General features: G+C 42.7%; 1 protein-coding gene and 1 non-coding gene across 3 annotated transcripts in view; both read left to right on the forward strand.

Annotated features, from left to right (window-relative positions):
- Positions 1-25,386, forward strand: part of Samd8 (sterile alpha motif domain containing 8) — a 39,668-nt gene extending 14,282 nt beyond the window's left edge. For both annotated transcript variants that reach the window (XM_045137780.1, XM_045137781.1), the window contains exons 2-6: positions 8,391-8,983; positions 14,552-14,647; positions 17,840-17,957; positions 22,564-22,714; positions 23,424-25,386. In XM_045137780.1, coding sequence (XP_044993715.1) covers positions 8,406-8,983; positions 14,552-14,647; positions 17,840-17,957; positions 22,564-22,714; positions 23,424-23,728 — 1,248 coding nt within the window. In that variant the 5' untranslated portion in view covers positions 8,391-8,405 and the 3' untranslated portion in view covers positions 23,729-25,386. The remainder of the gene's footprint in view (positions 1-8,390; positions 8,984-14,551; positions 14,648-17,839; positions 17,958-22,563; positions 22,715-23,423) is intronic.
- Positions 605-711, forward strand: LOC123455933. Its single transcript, XR_006634230.1, has one exon. It is a non-coding gene; the product is annotated as a U6 spliceosomal RNA (small nuclear RNA).
- Positions 25,387-26,332: the final 946 nt, after the last annotated feature.

Genomic DNA, 26,332 nt, shown 5'->3' on the forward strand with positions numbered 1-26,332 from the left:
AAGCCAAACAATTTGTTTGGAATAAGTAACAGGCTTTACATGCAATGCTTTTAAATTTGGGTGAAGGGCTGGAGGGATGGCTTAGCAGTTAAGACATTTGCCTGCAAAGCCAAAGAACCCAGATTCGATTCCCCAGGACCCATGTTAGCCAGATGCACAAGGGGTCGCATGCATCTGGAGTTCGTTTGCAGTGGCTGGAGACCCTAGCGTGCCCATTCTCTTCCTCCCTTCCTCCCTCCCTCTTTCTCTCTCCCTCTTTCTCTGTCAAATATATAAATAAATAAAAAATGTTTAATGTGGGCAAAGCCAGGCATGGCATGGTACATGCCTATATACTCATAGCATTCGGGAGACAGAGGTGGAAAGATCAAAGCGAGTTTGAGGGCAGTCTGCTGCTCTCTGTGTAGGAAGTTCCACACCAATTAAATCTACAAAGCCCGATTTGTCTCAGAAAAGTGGTGGTGCAGGCCTTTAATGCCAGCACTTGGGAGGGGGGCAGAGATAGGAGGATGTGAGTTTGAGGTCAGCCTGAGACTACATTGTGAATTCCAGGTCAGCCTGGGATAGAGTGAGACCCTACCTCAAAAAACAACAGAAAAAAAGAGTGCTCCCTTTGGCAGCACACATACTAAAACCAGAACGATACAGAGAAGATCAGCATGGCCCCTGCACAAGGATGACACACAAATTCATGAAGCGTTACATGTTTTTTAAAAAAGAGTAGATTATATTTTAATCATGTAACTGAGTTAGTGTTCAAATATCATTTTGGATTCTATCTATAGAAATCTATCCTAAGGTGATACGGTGCTATTTATAGTTCTAATAAAATTGTGAACAATTGCTAGCAATGTGGAGACGGACATGTTATTGTATAATACAGTGGAGTGTCACCAAAGCTGTTGGTTTTAAAAAAAATCTGTCTTATTACCATAGAAATACCTTGTGACTCAAGCAGCCAACTGTGGTGGTACATGCATCTAATCCTAGCAGTTGATGGGTGGAAGCAGGAGATTCAGAAGTTCAGGCCAGCCTGGGATACATAGAAAGTCTGTTTCAGAAAAGAAAAAAAAAAAAGGCCAGGTGCGGTGGTGCACACCTTTAATCCCCAGCCCTTGGGAGATAGAGGTAGGAGGATCATAGGAGGATTGCTGTGAGTTCAAGGCCACCCTGAGACTACATAGTGAATTTCAGGTCAGCCTGAGCTAGAGTAAGACCCTGCCTCAACAATCCAAAAGGGAAAAAAAAGAAATTCAGATGGTAGAAATTTGCAGGCTAAAAATCATGCTCCCCTATATAGAAAGATGAAGTCCATTGTAGCAGTGTGCTCCTTTATGAAGTTTGCTTTGGTGTTGTATTTAAGAGGTCTTTTATACAGGATATCATGGTTTTCTTTCTCTCTCCCTCCTCCTCCTCCTTTTTTGTTCATTTATTTATTTATTTATGGTTTTTCAATGTAGGGTCTCACTCTAGCCCAGGCTGACCTGGTATTCACTCTGTAATCCTTCTGAGTCCTGGGGTTAAAGGCATATGTCACCACACCCAGCTCCCAGCTTTCTTTTTTTGTTTGTTTTTTTTCCTTCAAGGTAGGGTCTCACTCTAGCCCAGGCTGACCTGAAATTCACTATGGAGTCTCAGGGTGGCCTCGAACTCATGGTGATCCTCCTACCTCTGCCTCCCGAGTGTTGGGATTAAAGGCGTGCGCCACCATGCTCGGCATCTACCTTCCTTTTTTTTTTTTTTTCCGAGGTAGGGTCTCACTCTAGCCCAGGCTGACCTGAAATTCACTATGGAGTCTCAGGGTGGCCTCAAACTCACGGTGATCCTCCTACCTCTGCCTCCCGAGTACTGAGATTAAAGGCATGCGCCACCACGCCCGGCTTCCAGCTTCCTTTTTTAAAGCTTTGATGTGTGTATGGATCAGTCCTTGCCTTCCCAGTGTTTCTTTGATTCTTAGTGTGCTCACCAAGAGCTTTATGGGACTCCTCCTGGCTCCACCTCCCACTCGCCATCAGTGTCAGCATGCTGGGGTGACAGAAGCCCACCGCAGCTTCTGGCTTTTTACATGGAACCTGGGGTCCAGTTTGGACGTCCAGCTTGGGTACTCCAGTGTGGAAGGGTTTGGAGAAATTTGCTTTTTTTTTTTTTTTTTTTTAAATATGTGCCTTCAATGGGGCACACACCTTTAATCCCAGCTCTTGGGAGGCAGAGGTAGGAAGATCACCATGAGTTCAAGGCTACCCTGAGACTACATAGTGAATTCCAGGTCAGCTTGGGCTAGAGTAGGATGCTACCTTGAAAAAAAATTTTTTTTTTTTTTTTTTTTTACTATTTATTAGAGAAAAAGAGAATGGGCATGGCAGGGCCTCTAGCCACTGCATACAGACTCCAGACACAGACTTTTGTGCCACCTTGTGCAACTGGCTTACCTGGGTTCTAGGGAGCCAAATCTGGGTCTTTAGGCTTCACAGGCAAGCACCTTAATTGCTAAGCCATCTCTCCAGCTCCAAAATTGGTATTATTCTTTAATACTTGCTACAACTCAGGAGTGAAGCCCACTGGGCCTGAAATTTTTTTGTGAGAATGTGTTTTAGCTACATACTTAATTTCCTTAGTAGATGCAGAGCTATCGAAACTATTGATTCTAATTAAATCTTGCTAATGAATGTCTTTTAAGGGATTTGTTTATCTAAATAACCATATTGCCTTGCATACAGTTCATAGTGTTTATTACCCTTTATATATCTAAAACCTGTTAAGATGTCACCAATTTGTCCTTGTTGCTATGTTTATATTTCTCTTCCCCCACTTCCATACACACACTCATTCTGGGCAGAAATTTATCAATTTTTGTTTCTTTTTCGAGGCAGGGTCTCACTGTAGCCCAGGCTGACCTGGAATTCTCTATGGAGTCTCAGGGTGACCTTGAACTCATGGCGATCCTCCTACCTCTGCCTCTCTCATGCTGGGATTAAAGGTGTGAGCCACCATTTATTGATCTCTTCTAAAGAACCAACTTTTGGCTGTATTGATTTTATATGTTTCTTCTTATTTCCTTGCTTGTCCTATCCTGTCCTCCTTTCACTTCCTTTTTTTTTTTTTTTTTTTGGTCTTTCAAGGTAAGATCTCGCTGTAGCCCAGGCTGACCCTGGGATTCACTATGTTCACTATGTAGTCTCAAGGTGGCCTCCAACTCACAGCTTCCTCCTACCTGTGCCTCCTGCGTGCTGGAATGAAAGGTGTGTGCCACCATGCCTTGCTTGCTTGCTCTCCTCCTCCTCCTTTTTTTTTTTTTTTTTAAAGATAATCTCATGTAGCCCAGGCTGGCTTTGAACTCATGGCCATCCTGCCTCAGTCTCCAGCATGTTGAGGTTGTGGCTGTGTACCACCTGCCAGGCGGCATTAGAGGGCTATCAATATCTTATGCCATAGATGATAGTGACATTCCTTCTCCCACCTAAGGTAATCAAAAATGCTTCCACATGTTGCCAAATATCCCTGGAGCATGAAGGGAATTGTCCTTAGTTGTGGACCATTGTGTTTAGGTTTATTTTTGCCTTAGTACTGTGACAAAATCATTCTGTATATTCTACTGAAAGCTTCATATCTCATGAAGTGTTTTTCAACCTGGTTGTTTGGCACAGGATATATTTCTCTTGTGAAATGATCTCTTCTCCATGTTAGTACTGCATGTATTGACCGGTCACATTTAGCTCTGTATTCTGAGGGAGGTCTCCTGGCCCTCCCCACCCCCGCCCCGCGTGTGCGCAGTAGTTTGCTTCACAGACATGGCCTTTGATTTAGTGCTGTTCTCAGGTCAGCACGTCTTCTGGGCTCACCTGAGTCTCCCATCATGCCCCTAATGTGCGGAAGCTAGGAAGCTGTCGTGGCATTTACAGGGGTGAGCATCTACCTTACTTGTTTTCTGTCTCTCGCGGATTTAATAATCCCCTGTGAATTGATTTTGTTTCCTGTATTTTATCTACCTTTTGGTTGTTTCAAGCTGGGAAAAACATTTGTTTTTGCTCCTATATCTTGGCCAGAAGTGAAGGTTCCTTTGATTGATTTGCTGAACGCATTCTTAAACATTTGCTGACCACCTTTCTTCCTGTTCCTGCTTCGTGAAAAATCTGTACCTGTTACATTGTTGGTTCAAAGTTTTCTATCCTGTAATCACTGGGGCGCAGCATAAACGTTAAATGGGCACTAAAGCTTTTTATCATTTTTAATACCTCCTTAACACAAGCTTTCACAGTAACATCTGAGTCGTGATACTGTGGGCCTGTACCGAGTACATGTAGCATACAATTAAGAGACATGCATTGACTTGATGAAGCACAGCAGTGAGATGCGTCATGCGGCTAGGGCATTCCCACTGCGGGCTCCGAGGCTTCCTGAAGGCTTCTGCATATAACTCCTCTGACAGCTTAAAGAGGCATCAAAGCCTGTTAACTTGATTGAAGTTGTAAAGGACTAGTGAGCTAAGGTGGGTGAGAAACCTGGGAGAAGAGAAGGCTCATTCTGGCCAGAGTCTGACACGAGCACTACTGAAGAATAATGCTACAAGGATGGGAGTGGCCTGGAACCCGCTGGGGGTGAGCTGCTCGGGAAAGGGGGAAGGAGCAGAATGGAATGAAATGGAGAAATTTGGGCTTGCTTTGTGTGACATTGGCGCTATTATAATTTCTGCTTAGTTTGTAGCATATGTTTATTGGATGTCAAGGGCGAAACAAACTATTCAAAGCCTACCTGGGGGGAAAGAAGATACAGGTTTAGAAGGTAGGATAAACCGTATGTGAACTGAAACAGCAAAGTCATATGTTAGTGGCACATTGTAGATGCTATATGAGACACAGTATAAGCTCATACCTGCTACCTCTAGACATAAATTACAAAGAAGTCATAGTTCCTTGACTTGTAACAGTGGGAGTACATCCTAGTAGAAAAGTCAGGAGTTTATAACTTCACAGCAGACTTTAGCGAATATGAACTCCTTGTAGATGGATACAGTAGTAATTTTCTAAGATTGGAAAACTATGAGCATTTATCATATCAAAAGGTGTTTGGAAAAAAAAATGCTTCTGAGGTTTCCAAAAACTAGGGTTGCCTATTTTTAGTATTAACAAGTAAATACTTAATGACTTTTAATTTCCATGGCTTTCATCCGTAGGTGATTATTTTGTTTATGTTTTCAAGATAGGGTCTCACTCTAGCCCAGGCTGACCTGGAATTCACTCTAGTCTCAGGGTGGTCTTGAACTCACAACGACCCTCCTACCTCTGCCTCCTGAGTGCTGGGATTGAAGGCAATGCACTACCACGGTCGGCTGTAGATAATTTTAAAATATATATTTATTTATGAGAGAGAAAGAGGCAGGTAGAGAGAATGGGTGTGCTGGGGCCTTTAGCCACTGCACACAAACTTCAGATGCATGCATCACCATGTGCATCTGGCTTACATGGGTACTAGGGAAAAGCTCCTTAACTACTAAGCCATCTCTCCAGTCCATTGTAGGTGATTTTTAAGTCTACTTCTTGTTTTTGGAATAGTGATGGTATCAACTTTTACTTAGTGATTGTCTTTATGGGAACTAGAGAGGAAAGTGTTACACCGTCTGCTGCTTACTGTCTTCAGTCTACGGGAGAAGGAGTGGCCTTTCCGGCTTCACGGGGCATGCTGTAAAGCCATAATAAACAACTGCGTTGAGGAACTAGCCCATCCGGGAGGAAAAGGAGATAGTGAATTCAGGACATTGTGAAGAACATTTGTCCTTCACGATAGAAGGGTGCTCATTGGTGCGCATGTTTTGTTTGCTTTTTAAAGCAAACGATTCCTCAAAATGAACTTTTAACATATATAAAGTGCACACAACAGCCTATGGCTTGATAAACTTCCACAAAAAGAGAGCGTGCCCATATAGCTAAGATCTGCCCAGAGTAAATTAAGCCAGTTGTGGTGGTGCACACCTTTAATCCCAGCACTTGGGAAGCAGAGATAAGTGGATCCCCCGAGACTACATAGTGAATTCCAGATCAGCCTGGGCTACAGCGAGAGCCTGCCTCAAACAAACAATCAAACAAAAAACCAGAATATTGCATTAAAACTGTATTTTCCCCAAGCTATTTATCATTCTATATATTTTTTAATACTTTGAAGTTTACCTGTGCTGTTTTTAAACATCATCTCAGAGGAAAATATACTCAGTCTTCAGAGATTTAATAAACCTGCAAGCTTTAATAATTGGTGGAAGTACATTTGAGTAACAGTTTTGTTGTTGCTTTTCCCCGTGTAGACCTTTTCTCCCCTTTGTATCTGAGTAACTTTATAAACATGAAACAGTCCCAAGTAACTGAAAGCTTATAATAGCAAAAGAACATAAATAACTGGGTAGGATCAAAGTACTCAAAATTAGCAGCACTTTTTTTGTTTTTTTGTTTTTGTGAAGCAGGGTCTCACTGCACTGCAGGCTGACTAGGAACTTACTCTGTAGCCCAGGCTGTCCTCACAGCACTCTTCCCAAAGGCAGCAAGCAGGACCCCCACAAGGCTCAAACTGCTCTCTCTCATCTTTGGGTGGGACTCCAGCACCCCCTCAGTGACACCTCCTCTACCAGGTGGCTAGAGATCCAAGTTACAGGCTTTAAGTCTATGGGGGACATGCATTCACATTCAAACCGCCACAGAGTGGGTACGGGTGTGACAGGGCTACATTCCACTGCAAAATGAACTCCAGATGCATGGGTCCCTTGTGCATCTGTCTTTATGTTGTTACTGGAGAATCGAACCCAGGCCACTAGGCTTTACAAACAAGTGCCTTTAGCTGCTGAGCCATCTCTCCAACCCCATAATGCTTTTTAAAATAGCACATTAATGGCCTTTTATAACTATAAAATGCTTATTTCATATTATAAATACATTGAAATTATAGTTTCATAAAATATTTTTATCAAAATTCTAGAAGTAGTTTATTCAGTTCTATAATGGAATGTTCAAGAGCTAGTAAACTGTTAAAAGTCAAATTTGAGTACACAATGAATTCCAGGCTAGCCTGGGCTAAAGTGAGACTACCTTGGGGGAAAAAAGACTCAAATTTATACCTAGTTAAAAAATCTGTATATTAGCTGGGCATGGTGGCGCACGCCTTTAATCCCAGCACTCAGGAGACAGAGATAGGAGGATCACTTTGAGTTTGAGGCCACCCTGAGATTACATAGTGAATTCCAGGTCAGCCTGAGCTAGAGTGAGACCCCCCCCTAAAAAAAAATTGTATATTGGGTTGGGGAGATGGCTTAGAGGTTAAGCCTCTTATCTACAAAGTTAAAGAACCCAGGTTTGATTCCCCAGGACCTAGGTAAGCCAGATGCACAAGGTAGTACATGTGTCTGGAGTTTATTTGCAATAACTGGAGGCCCTAGTGTGCCCATATTCTCTCTTTTCTCTCTTTCTCTCTCTGAAACAAATATAAGTATTAAAAAAAAATCTGTATATTTGTTGGAGAAATCATTTTGTATAGATTGAAATATGCCAAATCTAGAGTTTCCTGGAATTAGAGTTACCTATGTGTTCTTGTGTTTTTCCCTTTCATGTGGAAAGAATTTTCTGTGAACACAATTTCAGAAATTTGAATATTTTTGCATCTACCTATTTTTTGTTTTTTGAGGTAGGGTCTCGCTTTATTTAGCTCAGGCTGACCTGGAATTTACTATGTAGTCTCAGGATGGCCTCCTACCTCTGCCTCTGGAGTGATGGGATTAAAGGCATGTGCCACCACACCTGGCTTTATCAAATGTTTTATAGATCTCATTTGTGAAAAATGTTAGAGATTTGTTGTTGTTGTTCATTTATTTGAGAGAGAGAATGGGCACATCAGGGCCTCCAACCACTGCAAACACACTCCAGATGTGTGTGCCTCCTTGTGCATCTGGCTAATGTGGGTCCTGGGGAATCCAGCCTTGAACCAGGGTCCTTAGGCTTCACAGGCAAGCACTGAACCGCTAAGCCATCTCTCCAGCCCATGTTAGAGATTTTTGTCCTTCGTTGTAACAACAGTAGTCCCTCCCCCCCCAAAAAAACAAATCTTTTAAAGTAACTTAAGGCTGATGTGATGTGGTAAAACCATTTGTAAAATATCTTTGTGTCAAATGTTGAACCTGGAGATGTAGCTCACTGGCTTATCCTATGTGAGGCTCTGGGTTCACTCTTAAGCCCTACAAAACAACAAAAGCAAAACAAATTGTTACTCACTTTTCTTAGCTATTGCAGCTATGATGCATATAATTATTAGAATGTTATTCCATTGAACATCACTCATATTGAATGATTTTGGTTTCTTTGGTCTTCAATGTAGTTGTTGGAGTACATTAAAATTTTTAACTTGTTTTCTCTTGGCAGGCAGTGGAGGAGGAAATGGCAGGCCCTAACCACCTCTGCATTCGTCGTTGGACTACCAAGCATGTAGCTGTGTGGCTGAAGGATGAAGGCTTTTTTGAATATGTGGACATTCTTTGCAACAAGCACAGACTTGATGGAATCACATTGCTCACATTGACTGAATATGATCTCCGTTCTCCTCCTCTGGAAATCAAAGTCCTAGGGGACATTAAAAGGTTAATGCTTTCAGTCCGCAAATTACAGAAAATACATATTGATGTTTTAGAAGAGATGGGCTACAGCAGTGACAGCCCTATGGGCTCCATGACGCCACTGTTCAGTGCTGTTCAGAGCGCGGATTGGCTGTGTAACGGCGAGCCTGCCCATGACTGTGATGGACCCGTCACTGACTTGAATTCTGATCAGTACCAGTACATGAATGGCAAAAACAAACATTCTGTTCGAAGATTGGACCCAGAGTACTGGAAGACCATACTCAGTTGTATATATGTTTTTATAGTATTTGGCTTTACATCTTTCATTATGGTGATAGTCCATGAGCGAGTCCCTGACATGCAGACCTACCCTCCACTCCCAGACATATTCTTAGACAGGTAAGTTTTGTTTCTACTTGCTAAGTTTCTAGAATGTTGCTACAGTAACAGCAGTGCTACCATATGATAATTATGTGAGTGTTGTGATTATAGTTGACATGTCCTTGTCATTTGCTTTATCTGGTGGTATAAAAGGATATTCTTTGCCAGACATGGTGGCTCATGCCCATAATCCCAAATGCTGGGAAGGCTGAGGCAGGGAAATCACAGGTTCAAAGCTAGCCTACGCAACTTAGATCCTGTCTCAAAATAAAATATAAAAAAATTCTGGGAGTGGTGGTACATGTCTTTAATCCTGGCACTTGAGAGGCAGGGGCAGGAAGATCACTGAGTTCGAAGCCAGCCTGGAACTACAGAGTGAGTGCCAAGTCAGCCTAGGCTAGAGTTAGACCCTATGTCGGGGGGCAGGGGTGCACAAAAAAAAGAAAACAAAAAAGTGCAAATGGGCACACGTACGTACATGTGGAGTTTGTTTGCAGTGGCTGGAGGCCCTGGTGTGCTCATTCTCTATCTTTCTCTCTCCCTCCCCCCACCTCTTTCTCTCTCAAATAAATAAAATATATTTAAAAAAAGAATAGTGAAATATTATAGGATATAGTTGGGGGTTCCTAGAAGGAATAAGCTGGAAAGATAAAGCATTGATTAGTAACTTAAAAAAAAAAACACAAAATTTATTGCATGAAATACAGAGGTTAAGCTTCATAGGGTGCTGCTCAGCATGTTCAAGACTGTGAATTAAATCCCCAGCACTAAAAAGAATATGCATGCCTAACGCATAGGTTCTAGAGACTAAGGTTATGAGGAGTCATGTCAGTAGTGAGTGACAGAGCTAGGTTACAGCAGTGAGCTTAGGTCGCCGTGGTAGAGCAAGGGACAAGATCAGAGGAAGAGAGGTGAAGGTAGACGTGAGCAAGAATGTCATCACAGTGGGAGACGTTATCGAGAGCTGTAAGAAATTAGGGAATAACTGCTGGGCGTGGTGGCGCATGCCTTTAATCCTAGCACTGGGGAGGCAGGGGTAGGAGGATTGACTTGAGTTCAAGGCCACCCTGAGACTACATAGTGAATTCCAGGTCAGCCTGAGCTAGAGTGAGACCCTACCTTGAAAAACCAAAAAAAAAAAAAAAGAGAGAGAGAGAGAATAGATGCTGTTTCATAAACTACTCTTTTTTTTAAAATCTATTTTATTTAGATATTTGAAACAGAGAGTGAGTGAACATTGGTACACCAGGGCCTCCGGCCACTGCAAATGAACTCCACACACATCCACCACCTTGTGCATCTGGCTAACATGGGACCTGGAGAATCAAACCTCAGTCCTTGGGCTTCACAGCAACCTCCTTACCCACTAAGCTCTCTCTCCAGCCCTCATAAACTGCTCTTAACAAGGCATTGGAGAAGAAGGGAGAGAAACTATGGAGACTTTTAAAGTTGGACTGGATGCATTGCATTTTCCATCATGTATGGTTTATGGAGGCCAGGAGCACAATATGGTGGTTTGATTCAGGAGTTCCCCATAAACCTAGGTGTTCTGAATGCTAGGTTCCCAGCCAATGGAGATTTGGGAACTAACATCTCCTGGAGGCGATGTATTGTTGGGGGCAGGCTTATGGGTGTTATGGGCAGGCAGTTTCCCTTTGCCAGTGTTTGGCACTGTCTCCTGTTGCTATTGTCCACCTTCTGCTCATGCCATCCTTTTTTCCTGCCATTATGGGGCTTCCCCTTGAGCCTGTAAGCCAAAATAAACCCTTTTTTCCCACCAGTTGCTCTTGGTTGCGTGTTTTCTGCCAGCAGTGTGAACCTGACTGCAATAGCATGTCTGTGTAAAAATCTGTATATGGTCTTTATTTATTTTTATTTTTTATTTATGAATTCATTATATAGTCTCAGGGTGGCCACGCCTGCCCTGTACATGGTCTTTATTCATAATTACTAGATGATGGGAATCTAAGTTTTCATCAGCCAGTGAGTGGATAGTTAATTGCACATGTAGTATCATGGGGAAGTAAAACTCTTATATTAAATGAAAGTAGATACAGGGTAATTACTGTAGGATATCATTATATGCCGTTCTGGAAAAGCTGGAGTTTTCAGGGACAGAATTCAGGTCTGTTGTTGCCTCAGGGCTAGAGATGAAGGCACCTCCTGGAGTGATGCCAGTGTTCTGTATATCTTTATTGTGGTGATTATATTGCTGTGTTACTAAAGTCGTATTGAATTGCATAGCCAGCTGGTGAAGTTTTCTGTCAGTAACATCATTAAATCACCCTGCAGTATCTTACTTAGAAAATAGCTCAAATTTATACACTACCAAAACAAAGGAACAGGACTGGTAAGGCACTGGCCATGGAAGCATGAGGACTTGAGTTAATCGCTAGTGCCAGTGTAAATGCTGGGTGGAATGATGTTAGCCTAATGCCCGTTGTTGCGGAGGCAGAGATGGGGTCTCTGGGGCTTACAGATTCTGGTCAGCAGAATCAATGAGCTCCAGGCCAATGAGAAACCCTGTCTCAAAAAATAACACCATAAGTTCACCTCCGACCTCTACACATATGCATACATGCCTCCCCCACCCGCAAAAAAATGCAAACTGAGAAAAAGAAGGTTTAAGAAACATAAAGTTAGGAAAGGGGAATTCCTCAGCTGAGGAGATAGACTAATCCATAAAGGGCTTGCCTTGAATGCCCAAAGACTTGAGCTCAGTCTTCAGAACTGGGGCATGTGGCACTCACTGGTGATCGCAGTGCTGCTGAGCAAGATGCAGAGGCTCCCAGGGCTCACTCTGGCCAGTCTAGCCTCCTCTGAGAGCCTAAGCCAATGAGAGGCCCTGTGTCAACACAGAAGGTGAGCAGCATGCCTGAGGAATGACACCTGCTTGTCCTCAGGCTTATGCATGCGTGCGCGTGCACACACACACCTAATGACCTAGGTTCAACTTTCCAGGACCCTCATAAAGCCAGATGCACAAGGTGGTGCATGCATCTGGAGTTGGTTCTCAATGGTTAGAGGCCAGCGTGAGACTGCATAGTGACTTCTAGGTCAGCTTGGGCTAAAGCGAGACCCTACCTTGGAAAACCAGAAGGCAAGAAAAAAAAAAAAAAAAAAAAGACCAGGCATTGCGGTGCACGCCTTTAATCCCAGCTCCCGGGAGGCAGAGGTAGGAGGATCACCATGAGTTTGAGTCCACCCTGAGACTACATAGTAAATTCCATGTTAGCTTGGGCTAGATTGAGACCCTACCTCCAAAAAGAAAGAAAGAGAGGGGGGGGGGGAGAAAGAAAGAAAGAAACTTTTAAAAATAAACATACAGCCGGGCGTGGTGGCACACGGCTTTAATCCCAGCACTCGGGAGGCAGAGGTAGGAGGATCACCGTGAGTTCAAGGCCACCCTGAGACTCCATAGTGAATTCCAGGTCAGCCTGAGCCAGAGTGAGACCCAACCTCAAAAAACAAAACAAAACAAAACAAAACAAAAATAAACATACAGTGGTCCTACATCTGAGCTGAGATGTGGTGTGACATGTGCAGTACACAGTATGGCATGCGCATTCAGAACCAAACGAAGTCTCTTGAGGCAGCACAGGCAAGTGCTGTAGGAAACACCTCAGATGCATTGTGTTTTATTTCTTGGTCATTGCCTATTTAGTAATCTTTTACCATTGCCAGTTTTCTTGCAACTCTCCTTACAGTAGTTCACAATCCACAGTTTAAGGAGCTGGGTGCTATGGATTGGGAGGGAATAATTATTACTACTTTATTTATTTATTTATTTTTGAGGTAGGGTCTTGCTATAGCACAGGCTGACCTGAATTTACTGTATAGTCTCAGGCTGTCATGACGATCCTCCTACCTCTGCCTCAAGTGCTGGGATTAAAGGCATGTTCCACTACACCTAGCCATTATTACTTCTTTATAGAGAATTGTGACAGGAAATCAAAGCATAATGAATGGGTTCTGATTACTTTATGCTACTGATATCCTCCCCCAGGCTTTCTTTTCTTTTTTATTTATTTATTTAAAAAATTTTTTTTGTTTATTATTTTTATTTATTTATTTGAGAGTGATAGAGAAAGAGGCAGGTAGAGAGAGAGAGAGAGAGAGAGAGAATGGGCGCGTCAGGGCCGCCAGCCACTGCAGACGAACTCCAGATGCGTGCGCCCCCTTGTGCATCTGGCTAACATGGGACCTGGGGAACTGAGCCTCGAACTGGGGTCCTTAGGCTTCACAGGCAAGCGCTTAACCGCTAAGCCATCTCTCCAGCCCTCTTTTCTTTTTTAAAGACTTGTGTGTGGATGCATATGTGTCCATGTGCTTGTGTGTGGAGGCCAGTGGTTGATGGAGGGTCTCTTCCTCAAGTGCTGTCCGTGGTTTGTTTTGATTCAGGCTCTGTCGTTGAACACAGGGCGGTCACCAATTCAGGTAGCTTAGGTTGTCACAAGGCCCTGGGATAACAGCTTTTACATTGGGATCTGACCTCAGGTCCTCATGATTGGGTGACAAGCATTTATTTATTTATTTTGGTATTTTGAAATAGGGTCTTACGCTAGCTCAGGCTGACCTGGATGGAATTCCCTATGTAGTCTCAGGGTGGCCTCAAACTCACTGTGATCCTCCTACCTCTGCCTTCTGAGTGCTGAGATTAAAGGCATGTGCTACCACACCCAGTGGGTGACAAGCATTTTATTGACTGAGCCAGCTTCCTAGCCCCTCCCCAAGCTTTCTAAATATCATCATCTCCTGAGATCTCACATAAAAGTTATATAAAGGAGCTGGACATGGTGGTGCGTACCTTTAATCCCAGCACTCAGGAGTCAGAAGTAGGAGGATTGCCATGAGTTCGAGGCTACCCTGAGACTACATAGTGAATTATAGGTCAGCCTGGGCTAGAGTGTGACCCTACATCAAAAACCCTAAAAGATATAAAATAATATAAGTAACAAAGGGCTGGAGAGAAGGCTTAGCAGTTAAGGCTTGCCTGCAAAGCCTAAGGACTCCCACACATGATGGCATATGTGTTGGAGTTTGTTTGCAGTGGCTGAAGGATCTGACCCACTAGTGTGCTCTCCTCCTTCCCCAATAAACTAAAAAAAAATTGCCAGACATGGTAGTGCATTGCCTTTAATCCCAGTACTCGGGAGGCCGAGGTAGGAGGATCATGGTGAATTCGAGGCCACCCTGAGACTACATAGTGAATTCCAGGTCAGCCTGGCCTAAAGCAAGACCCTACCTCGAAAAACAAAACAACAGTTATGTAGAGCAGTGTATTTTATTTGTGTGGGCATATGCTTGTTCACTGCTCCTCCACTCATGAGCTTCTGGGAAATTGTCTCCTCGCCTCGCTTCTCGTAGTGGCACTGAGATTACAGAAGTCCTCCACAGCTGCTAGCTTTTATGTGGAGCCTGAGGATTGAACTCTGGTGCTCAGGGTTGCTTGGCAAGCACTTAATCCACTGAGCCATCTCCCTAGCCCGTGTAGAGAACAGCTTTGAGGCCATTATTAGAAAAGCATCTGAATGAACAGGGCCCCCTGCAGTCCTTTAGCTCATTGTCTGTCTGCTTGTGTTGCAGCGTTCCTAGAATCCCATGGGCCTTTTCCATGACTGAAGTCTGTGGCATGGTCCTGTGCTACATCTGGAGCCTGGTTCTTCTTCTGCACAAGCACAGGTACTTGGCCGCTAGCAACGCCCCTCGGCCCTTCCCACCCCTTCGCCGTGCCTGAGGACTCGCTTCCTTGTTCTGGGTCACATACTTTTTTTTTTTTTGGTTTTTTGAGGTAGGGTCTCACTCTGGTCCAGGCTGACCTGGAATTAACTATCACATACATTTTGACAACAGAAAATTCATGGTGGTGGGGGAGTGGTTAGTCAACAAGGATCAGCCCCAAATAATACATATCTATTCAGCAATACTCAGAATATATTTTGTATGGGAAGTCAGAGTTGGGAATGGTCAGTCACGAGCCAACCCTTACCAGGCATTTTTTTTAACGAAACAAACTGGAAATGTCACTTCTGTGGAAGGAAAGACACCCCAAGTATGGTGTTGCTTAAATATTTGGTTGGACTTTGTTTTCTGTGTGGAGAAGATGATTTTGCACACTATGCCTGCCTGAGATGGTAGAGGAGGTTGCTCAATAGTGAAAGTGCTTCTTGCCACTTTCCACAAGAAAGATAAATGCAGGATTTATTTTAGTTTAAGGAAAGCATGGGTAAGGAGGCTCCCTTTCTACTTTAATGTTGCCTGACTGAAGTAAAAGAAAGAAGGCCTAATGAGGGGGAATAACATTATCTGCTGATCACTGTGTTTGGAACATGGAGAGAAATAAGGACATTTTCTTATACTTTTAGGATCTTTCTCTTTATCATGAAGCTATGAGGTAACCATGAGTGAGCTGTGCACCCTAGGCTACGGTTATTTTAGTACTTTCCCATGTTGTCCTGTGGGCATTACTAACTTTAAATTCTGGTTTGCATAAACTGGTAGTACTTTAAAAATGTATGTTCACTGCTTTCTGATTGACTTTGCCTCTCAAGACCCTGTGAAAAATAAGGAGTTTAATGTTACAGGAAACTTTGGTAGCTCAGTAATCTAAGTCCAAGTAAAGACCAAGTGGTGATGTTTGCTAAATCAAAGTGTTGCTCAGAGTGTGGTCTTTGGGCTGGAGAGATGGTTCAATGGTTAAGGCACTTGCCTACAAAGCCTATGGAGCCAGGTTCGATTCCCCAGAACCTATGTAAGCCAGATGCACATGTTGGCTCATGCATCTGGAATTCATTTGCAGTGGCTGGAGACCCTGGTGTGCCGCTTCTCTCCCTACCTCTCTAATTAAAAAAAAATGTTTTTTAAAGTATGGTCTTGCTCCATCCAGATGTGCACACTAATGTCTGAAATGCTTTTTTGTTTGGTTGTTTTGGAGGCAGGGTCTCACTCTAGCCCAGACTAGTCTTAAACTCTTGACAGTCTTCCTACCTCAACCTCCAGAGTGTTGGACATGCACCACAATGCCTGGCTTCGGGGCTTTTTTCAGTTCAAAGAACATTTCAAAAATGTGTAAAGCAAAAATCTCTGTCCTTCTAGAGTCTTAGTCTGTTTGGATTTAGAACATTTAAAGAAGTAACAATACTGCCGGGCATGGTGCGCACATCCTAGCATTTGAGAGGCACAGGTAGGAGGATCACCATGAGTTCGAGGTCGCCCCGAGACTACATAGTGAATTCCAGGTTAGCATGAGACCCTACCCAAAAAACAAACCTAACAATATAAATGATATCACAATACAATTCATGATTATCCAAATTATAACTATTCAAAATTGTTTTAGATATATTTAAGATACAAGTTAGTGTGTGGGGGAATGTTGTTTATAGGCAAGGTCTCACTCTAGCCCAGGGTGATCTAGAACAAACTCTTAATTAAAAAAAAAATATTTATAGCTCAAGTTATAAGTTAGGAAACATTAGAATGAGTATTAGATAGCCACTATCATTAACTAATTTAGTATTGTTAATTAGTATAAGATGAATGACTCTACCTCCTGTAAATAATCAAAGCAGGTCCTAGGTAGGTGGCTTACCAGTTAAAGATGCCTACTTGCAAAGTCTGTTGGCCTGGGTTCAAACCCCCACCAACCATGTAAAGACTTGGTAGGCATTCATTTGCCAATGCAAGAGATTCTAGCACACACATGCATGTGTATATGTAAATTAATTTTTTTTGAAAATTACTAGGACTGGTCTGGAGAGACAGCTTTTAGTGGTTAAGGCGCTTATCTGTGATGCCTAAGGACCCAGGTTTGATTGTCCAGTACCGACATAAGCCAGATGCCCAAGGTGGAGCATATGTCTGGAGTTCACTTGCAGAGGCTGGAGATCTTGGGTTGCCCATTCTCTTTTTATCTGCCTCTTTCTCTCTCAAATAAATAAAAATTTAAAAAAATCATTAGGACTAACATCAAGTTTACCAGTGTTGCTTTTACCTTGTATATCTCTTCATATCTGTCAGCCATATTTTATCATTGCCTTGACACTTTAAGAATGTAATTTAGCCGGGTGTGGTGGCGCACGCCTTTAACCCCAGCACTTGGGAGGCAGAGAGAGGTAGGAGGATCGCCATGAGTTTGAAGCCACCCTGAGACTACATAGTGAGTTCCAGGTCAGCCTGAGCCAGAGTGAGACCCTACCTCGAAAAACCAAAAAAAAAAAAAAAAGAATTGAATTTAGATCTGTATTGTTCATTGGCAAGCACTTGCCACAGGTAGGTGCCTGTTAAAGTTTAAAGTAAAATTTAAAATTAAGGCCCTTAGTTATTCCAGCCTTTTAAAGCATTCAAGAAGTAGTTTGTAGCCCACTGATTGGACAGTGTAATTATAGAACATCTCCCTCACTGCCCAGCGTTCTATTAGTAATATTGTAAATGACCTCTGAAGTTCCTGTCCTCCACGTCAGCACAAAATAGAATGGTGCATGTGTATTGAAGACCCTTGTTCTGTATGCTACCTAAAAATTAATAATAAAAGCGCGCGCGCGCGCGCGCGCACACACACACACACACACGTATTGAGGGATCATTTAAACACTGTCCCTTTAAACATGCGGGTCTGTACCACAGTTCAGATTAGAGTACTTCTGCTCTCAAGTTCCCTCTTTCCTTTGACCATTAATTTTGATCCCAACCCCCTGGCCTCAGGCAAATGCTGACCTATATGTAATTTTACCTTTAATGATGTGTGCATGAGAATGGGGGGGGGTGTTCTTGTCTGATGTTCTCTGCTTGCTTTCTCTTGAAGGTAGTGTTTGACGCCCTGGGATGTTGGAATGTTTTCTTCTGATCCTTGCCCTCTGGTCGCTCTGTTCACAGGTCGATCCTTCTGCGAAGGCTCTGTAGTCTGATGGGCACTGTCTTCTTGCTTCGCTGCTTTACCATGTTTGTGACCTCCCTCTCCGTGCCAGGACAGCACCTGCAGTGCACGGGAAAGGTAGCCTGCTACCTTTTCTATCTTCTTTGCTCCTGTTGGGTTGACAGCGCAGTTTATACAGTAGGACTAGCATTCCACCTGTACTGTGAAGATGTGCTTTTAGTATTTGTGATATCGTAGTGAATTCTGGAAATGAGAAGAAAAAGATCTTAAGTTAGACCCATCTCCTTTTTACTTCCTTTCATTGATACCAGTTCTGTGCTGCAGATGTATAGAAAAATAACGTTTCTTTCAACTTTTTCTGTTCATTTTCCTTTCCCACCACCCTAGCATCTGTTGGTGTCATCTGACCCTTTCGTGTCCTCATTATTCCTTTTCTTTTTTCTTTTTAAATTTTTTTGTTCATTTATTATTATTTGTTTATTTGAGAGTGACAGACATAGAGAGAAAGACAGATAGAGGGAGAGAGAGAGAGAATGGGCACGCCAGGGCTTCCAGCCTCTGCAAACGAACTCCAGACGCGTGCGCCCCCTTGTGCATCCAGCTAATGTGGGACCTGGGGAACCGAGCCTCGAACCGGGGTCCTTAGGCTTCACAGGCAAGCGCTTAACCGCTAAGCCATCACTCCAGCCCTATTATTCCTTTTCTTTAAATGTAGCAGATTAAGCATATCTTTCCGTTTGGTTAAACAGAGGAGAGAATATACTGATAATAGCTGGGTGTGGCGGCACACACCTTTAATCCCAGAGGAGGCAGAAATACAAGGATCATGAGTTCAAGGCCAGCCCAGGACTACATTGTGAGTTCCAGGTCATCCTGGGCTAGAGCAAGACCTTACCTGAGGGGGGTGGGGGGAGAGAAAAACATACTAGTAATAAAAGGGAAAGTTATGTGTTTTTTTTTTTTTGTACGTTATTTTAAAATTTAAGGCCTGGGGATAGGTCAGTGGTAGAGTGCTTACTTAGCATGCAAGTCAACTCCAGCATATCACCACCACCACACAAAATAATTATTAAAAAAATAATTTTAGAAAGCTGGGCATGGTGGCTCACGCCTTTAATCCCAGTGCTCACTAGGCAGAGGTAGGAGGATCGTCGAGTTCAAGGCCACCCTGAGTCTACATAGTGAATTCCAGGTCAACCTGGGCCGGCGTGAGACCCTACCTCGAAAAAAAACAGAAAAAAATTTAGGGCTGGAGAGAGAACTTAGCAGTTTAAGGTGCTTTCCTGAAAAGCCTAAGGACCTAGGTTCAGTTCCCTAGAGCCCACATAAGCCTGATACACATGGTCTAGAGTTTGTTTGCAGTGGCTAGAGGTCCTGATGTGCCCATTCTCTCCCTCCTCCTTTTTTCTCTCCCCCCCTCTCAAATAAATAAATAAAATTAAAATAATTTTTAAAATTAAGGCCGCCCTAAAAGTGATATCATAAAAGTAGCTATTTTGACTGTTAAATTTGGACAAGGAATTCATTGCGCCTCTCACAGACCTTCATGCTTTTTTCTGTGTTCCCAAGGCGTTCACTGGAAATAGCACCATCTTTGTTGTTACTTTAATGTTGTTTACAAACCAGTATTAGGTGACATTTCCTCTACTCAACTATAAATAGCCGACATGCCAGCTAGAGAAGATTAAGCACCCAAAGAAGATAAAGAGCTCAAAATAGTGTCTTTGAGATGAGGGGTATCAAACTGCTCCAGGTAGTAGGAATGCTTAGAGAACTGCTTCATAGGACTTAAGATTTTATATAAAGCATTTTTTTTTTTTTTTTTGAGGCAGGGTTTCATTCTAGCAGTCTGTAAAGCAAATAAATATTTTGGTGGGAGGTTGAGGTAGGGTCTACTCTAGCCCAGGCCAACCTGGAATTTACTATGTAGTTGCAAGGTGGCCTCGAACTCACAGAGATCCTCCTACCTCTGCCTCCTGGGTGCTGGGATTAAAGGGGTGCACCACCACACCTGACTCAATTTTAGGGTCAAATAGGAGGAAACTTGGGGTAAGGGACAAGAAGTATATCTCACTAGGCAGACTTGGTCATAGTGTGGTCCGCTTGGTCATTGCCTCAGTTCTGTTTCTGTGATGTGGTCTGAAGAAGTTGTAACTCCTGGGAACAGGGTTATTCTTGTTGGAGTTTTATTGTCAGTCTGGGTTACAGTGAGACCCTATCTCAGACAAATAAAAAATTCTCATGCCAGGTGTGGTGGCACACGCCTTCAATCCTAATACTCGGGAAGGAGAGGTAGGAGGACCACCATTAGTTCAAGTCCACCCTGAGACTACATAGTGAATTCCAGCTCAGCCTGGGCTAGAGGAAGACCCTACCTTGAAAAATAAAAAAAATAAAAAAAAAAAATTCTCAAGATAGGCGAGGTGACACAAAACTTTAATTCCAGCACTCAGGAGGCAGAAGTAGGATTGCTGTGAGTTCAAGGCCACCCTTAACCTGCATAGGGAATCCAGGTCAGCCATCTTTTTATTCTTCTAATATATGTACTGATTTTGGTTAGTCCTCCCCCTTCTCCATCTCCCTGCCTCTGAACTATCTGCAGTTCTCTGAGTAATTGAATCTTAGAATGTTAAAGGACTGTTTGGGACATTTTGCTTTCCTATAAAGTTTATTTATCAGATGAGGGGAATTTCATTACAGACAACCACTGAAGAGAAAAATGGATTTTTGTGTCGAGAGCTGCAACATATGCTGCAAAAATAAATTAGCTATCATTCCACAACAGTATGGACAACCTCTTTTTTTTTTTGTCTCTGATGACTTAACCATTATTAATTAGTTACTTATGGATATTTCCATCAAAATTTGCCCTAAATACTGCTAATTGCTTTGAGGTATAATCTAGCCTACTTACTGACCCGTATAGTTGTGAACATCATTAAAAATAGGAAAAAAAAGGGCTGGAGAGATGGCTTAGCAGTTAAGAGCTTGCCTGTGAAGCCTAAGAACCCCAGTTCGAGGCTCGATTCTCCAGGACTCACATTAGCCAGATGCACAAGGGGGCACACGCGTCTGGAGTTCATTTGCAGTGGCTGGAAGCCTGGTGCGCCCATTCTTTCTCTCTCTCTCTCTGCCTCTTTCTCTCTCTGTCACTTTCAAATAAATAAATAAAAATGAACAAAAAAAATTTTTTTTTGTTTTGTTTTTCGAGGTAGGGTCTTACTCTGGTCCAGGCTGACCTGGAATTAACTCTGTAGTCTCAGGGTGGCCTCGAACTCACGGCGATCCTCCTACCTCTGCCTCCCAAGTGCTGGGATTAAAGGCGTGTGCCACCACACCCGGCAAAAAAAAAAAAAATTTTTTTTAATGAAAAAAAAAAAATAAGGGACTGGGGGATGGCTTAGTGGTTAAAGCACTGGCCTGTAAAACCTAAGGACCCAGGTTCAATTACCCAGTTCCCACGTAAGTCAGATGCACAAGGTGGCACATGTGACTGGAGTTTGTTTGCAGTGGCTAGAGGCCCTGGTGCACCCATTCTTATTTTCTCTCTCTTTCGAGCTCTTGATCTTTCTCTCTGTCTCTCTGGCTCTTTCAAATAAAATTACTTTTAAAAAGGAATAATCAAGTGAATATTCCTACAATATTGGATTTAAAAACTAGCTGGAAAGCTGGCCATGGTGGTACATAGCTTTAATCCCAGCAGTTGGAGGCAGAGGTAAGAGGATTGCCATGAGTTTGAGGCCGCCCTGAGGCTACATAGTGAATAACAGGTCAGCCTGAGCTAGAGTGAGACCCTACCTCAAAACAAACAAACAAAAAAGTAAAAACAACAACAACAACAAAAAAAAACACCAAAAAACTGCCGGGTACAGTGGTGAACACCTTAGTCTCAGCACTCGGAAGGCAGAGGTAGAAGGATCACTGTGAGTTCAAGGCCACCCTGAGATGACATAGTGAGTTCCAGGAGAATTGAGATCCTTTGGCTTTGCAGACAAACGCCTTAACCACTAAGCCATCTCTCCAGCCCTGGAGATTTTTTTTTTGTAATAACCGTTTCATCCTCCTTCCCGCCCTCGTTTCCTTGCAGTCGGGGTCCTGGTAGCCCAGCCCGCGCTCTAATTAAAGTTGCCTGGATCCTGATCTTCCTCCTGCTGCTGCTCCGTCTTTCTTGGCTTTGACCAATTTATTTAAAGAGAATGAGTTTAAGTTCCTTGAAGTGTGAGTTCCTTTGAGTTACAGTGATTTCATTTAATTAGCAACATTTTTCTGAGTGTAGTAAAGCTTTATCCCCCCATATACGTAATTTAAAAGAAGGAAAGGCAGAGAAGGTGAGTGCGGGCACTCCAGAAATGATGGCCAGGTCTTTGTCCATCTGGTTTTTAGTTGATTGTGGGGAGTTGAAGCTGGGCCATCAGGCTTTGAAAACAAACGCTGTTAACTGCTGGGCCATCTCTCCAGCCCCTGATCACTCCCTTTTTATTTTTTCGAGATAGGGTCTAGCTATAGTCCCAGCTGACCTGAAAATCCCTTGTATTCTCAGGGTGGCTTTGAACTCACGGTTGATCACCTATTCTTAGGGTTAACCTAGAATCCAATTCATTAGGCTTCCGGTTGCTTTGCTTAGATTTTTTTTCTTTGTAAGTCATTTTTCGTTTGAATTTCTCTGGGGATGAATGTGACCTCCCTAAGCCCTTGCAGTTCTAAGTCATGGTTCTCTTTGTAGGTGTACGGCAGTGTGTGGGAAAAACTTCGCCGGGCCTTTGCCATTTGGAGTGGCTTTGGTATGACCCTGACTGGAGTCCACACTTGCGGAGATTACATGTTCAGTGGCCACACAGTTGTTCTAACTATGCTGAATTTCTTTGTCACTGAATGTAAGTGTCACTTTAATGCTTGTGTGTATGTTGGAGGAGGCTGTTGGGGGGAGGGTGTGAAGTCCTATGAAGAATTTGTGCAGCAGGACTGGGGATGCACCCTGGCCTAGTAAGCCCTGAGTCTTTTCCCTGCCACCACATAAAACTAAACTTGGTAGAGGGCTGGAGAAATGGCTCAACAGTTAAATGTTTGCTGTGATCCTTAACTCACTAACATCTAAGTAAAGCCAGACAAATAGACATTGGGAGATGAGACCAGGAGAATGCCTAAGCTCTCGCGTCTGCCTTCACAGTGACAAAAACAAGGGACACCCTGTCTCAAATATGGTGGAAAGCAAAGACTCAAGGTTGTACACACACAACCAAGCATGGTGGTTCATTACTGTCATGCCAGCAATCTTGAGGTAAAGGAAACAGTTCAAGGTCATCTTTGGACTACATAGCAAGTGTGAGGCCAGCCTGAGCTATATGAGACTCTGTCTTGGAAAAAAAAAACAAACAAACCACATGTTGCTGTGGTGGTGCACGCTGTTAATCTCAGCACAGCAAAGGATGAGGTAGGCATGAGATCACCATGATTTCTGGTTCAGCCTGGGCTAGAGTGACAGAGCCTACCTCAAGAGAAAAAAAAAAAAAAAGGCAAAGAGGGGAAAGAATGGATGGCATTGGAAGGAATGTAGCTTAAAATGGCTTTGTGTTCTCTCCCTAGATACACCAAGAAGTTGGAATTTCTTGCATACTTTATCCTGGGTTCTCAACCTCTTTGGGATCTTCTTCATCTTGGCTGCCCATGAACACTATTCTATTGATGTGTTTATTGCCTTTTATATCACAACAAGACTCTTTTTATACTACCACACACTGGCCAATACAAGAGCTTATCAGCAGAGTAGGAGAGCAAGAATTTGGTTTCCCATGTTTTCATTTTTTGAATGCAATGTAAATGGCACAGTACCTAATGAATATTGTTGGCCGTTTTCAAAACCAGCAATAATGAAAAGACTAATTGGATGAAGACTATATCTCTGTAATGAGTTTGCGATTAATTATACAGTAGTTATGAATGAAGTGAGTAACTTTGCTTTCTCTCCCAGGTTGTTCCTGGCTGGGTTGCATTTTGGCTTTTATGTTGACAGATTTCCCAATTCTGAGTAAGGCTGTGATTATAAAATGTGAGAAAGAACAATCAAGAGTCCTCCTAGCTGCATGAGCAGAAAGCTCAGAGGTTTTCTGCCCCTTTGCCTTAAGAAGACACGGTTGGTTGATGCCAGGCTGCTGTTCCTAGCTGTTGAGTATTTGCTTAGTGATCTTAAGCAAATCTCTTAAGCTGGTTGAAGGATTTTTATTGATATTCGGTAGGACTCTAGTCAAGAAATGTTGTTGGAAGCCCTACCAAGTGAACAGTACTTGTTCTTTGAACTAATTTCTATGTCTGTCTGGAAAGTGATTTTTTTTTTTTCCTTCTGAACCATTTTCAAGAAAAGTGTATTGAGCACACCAGCATGCCTGGAAAAAGAAGAGAACGCAAGGAGCCATAGATGAAGGGTATTGATGGTCACTGGCCTTCTCGCTAATGCAGACATAGGGCAAGCATTTGTCACCGAAGATGCAACAAGATGCAGTTTCTGTTTTGTTCTGGAGATTCGGCATGAACATCAGTCAGTGTACATGCAGGAAAAACAACTGCATTCATAACAGTAAATTTGTGTGATTTTAGTGGTATAGGTATATGGAATAACTTTCTGCTATAATTGTTAGACAGATGCCAGCCCAGTTTAATGCTTTTTTAAATGATGTAATTTAATGAGCCACGTAAGTGTTATACCAGATGTTAAAGTTCTTGTGTCAGTAAGTAAGGAACTTCATACGCATGCAAAGATTTTTTTTCTTCTGAAAAGAAATTTATAACAGGTTGTAAACACAGTGTTAAGGCTTTTTTTTTTTTTCAAAGTCTGATTCTCAGCCATTAAAAGTAAATAGTCTGAGACATACTTGGATGCAAAAAGGCTTTGTTACTTTTTCTTTTTTGAAATAATTGTGTACATACATTCTTTCTGTATAGTCTTAATTTGGCAGTCAGGAAATTTTTTAACTTAGCTGCTGTTTACAATACTAGAAGCTTAGTACCTGAAGTGATTTCAGTTCTCTGATGAAGTTTGTCACTTTATTTTTGATGATTTTACATAATAGCTTTGACAGCATGGTTGTAGAATTGGAACTGACCCTCAGTTGATGAACTTAAGCATATGGAGTATTAATGGCACAGTTTTTACATTCCAGTTTAGAACAGAGCGTCACAAAAGGCACTGACACCGAGGCCTGAAGTGAGGAGCTTGTTCCCTTCTTGTCTTGGAAAACGGTGTGTTTTGCACTTTGAGTCGTAGTCCCACCCTTGGCTCAGCCGCGGAGGAGCCTGGATGACTTGTGTCAGAAAGGAGTGCTAGGCAGGCAAGCTTCAGCCAGTGCTGCATGGCCCTACATTGAGTCTGTTCTGAACATTATTTATTTCTCAGTTGAGAAGTAATACAAGGCAACTCAAGTGTTACTGTATTTTTAAATCTTTATACTAAAGAATCTTTCTTTATTTGGTTTTTGAGGCAGGGGCTCACTCTAGCCCAGGCTGTCCTTGATTGAATTCATAGTGATCCTCCTATCTCAGCCTCCTGAATATTGGGATTATAGGTGTGAGCCACCAACACCTGGATTAGAATCCCAAAATAACTTTTTTTTTGTTTATTTATTTATTTATTTATTTGAGAATGACAGGCAGAGAAAGAGGGAGAGAGAGAGAGAGAGAGAATGGGTGAGCCAGGGCTTCCAGCCACTGCAAACGAACTCCAGATGCGTGCGCTCCCTTGTGCATCTGGCTAACGTGGGTCCTGGGGAATCAAGCCTCAAGCTGGGATCCTCAGGCTTTCACAGGCAAGCGCTTAACCATTAAGCCATCTCTCCAGCCCCAAAATAACTTTTTTAAAAAACATTACTTTTATTTGATAGGAGAGAGAATGAGCATTCCAGGGCCTCTAGCCCCTACAAATGAACTCCAGACACATGTGCTACCATGTGCATCTGGCTTACATGGGACCTGGAGAATTGAACCTGAGTCCTTAGACTTTGTAGGCAAGCGCTTTAACTGCCAAGCCATCTCTCCAGCCCTCCTAAAATATCTTAAACTTTTAGTTCTACTACATGCCAGGGACAAAAATGCCAACATCTCGTGTAAAGAAATTGCTTAATCATGAAGAGTGAAAGCTGCTTTCTGGTGCATATTGGATGGTCTGACTCTTCAGGTCAAAGGACATGCTTCTGCCATTTGTTTATCCCCAAATGATGATAGACCTAGTTAGCTAGAGGGACCTATGTTGGCTTTTGGAAGAGTGTTCCTAGAACATCCATGTCAGAGATTAATTGTAGAGTGAGACCCTACCTCGAAAAAAGTACAAAAAGAAAAGATTAATTTTAGGATGTTACATAGTCATTAATGGGAAATTTTCCTAATATTAGTCTCTACCTAATATGAATTCTGTTGTAGAATGAAATAGGAAAATCGATGCAACTATTTGCAGAGCTCTTGTTAGCATGCACACCTAACAGCAGCCTGCAGCGAGGGCTGGGAAG

Source organism: Jaculus jaculus, chromosome 18, assembly GCF_020740685.1.
Source record: "Jaculus jaculus isolate mJacJac1 chromosome 18, mJacJac1.mat.Y.cur, whole genome shotgun sequence".
In the NCBI taxonomy this organism is placed as follows: Eukaryota; Metazoa; Chordata; class Mammalia; order Rodentia; family Dipodidae; genus Jaculus; species Jaculus jaculus.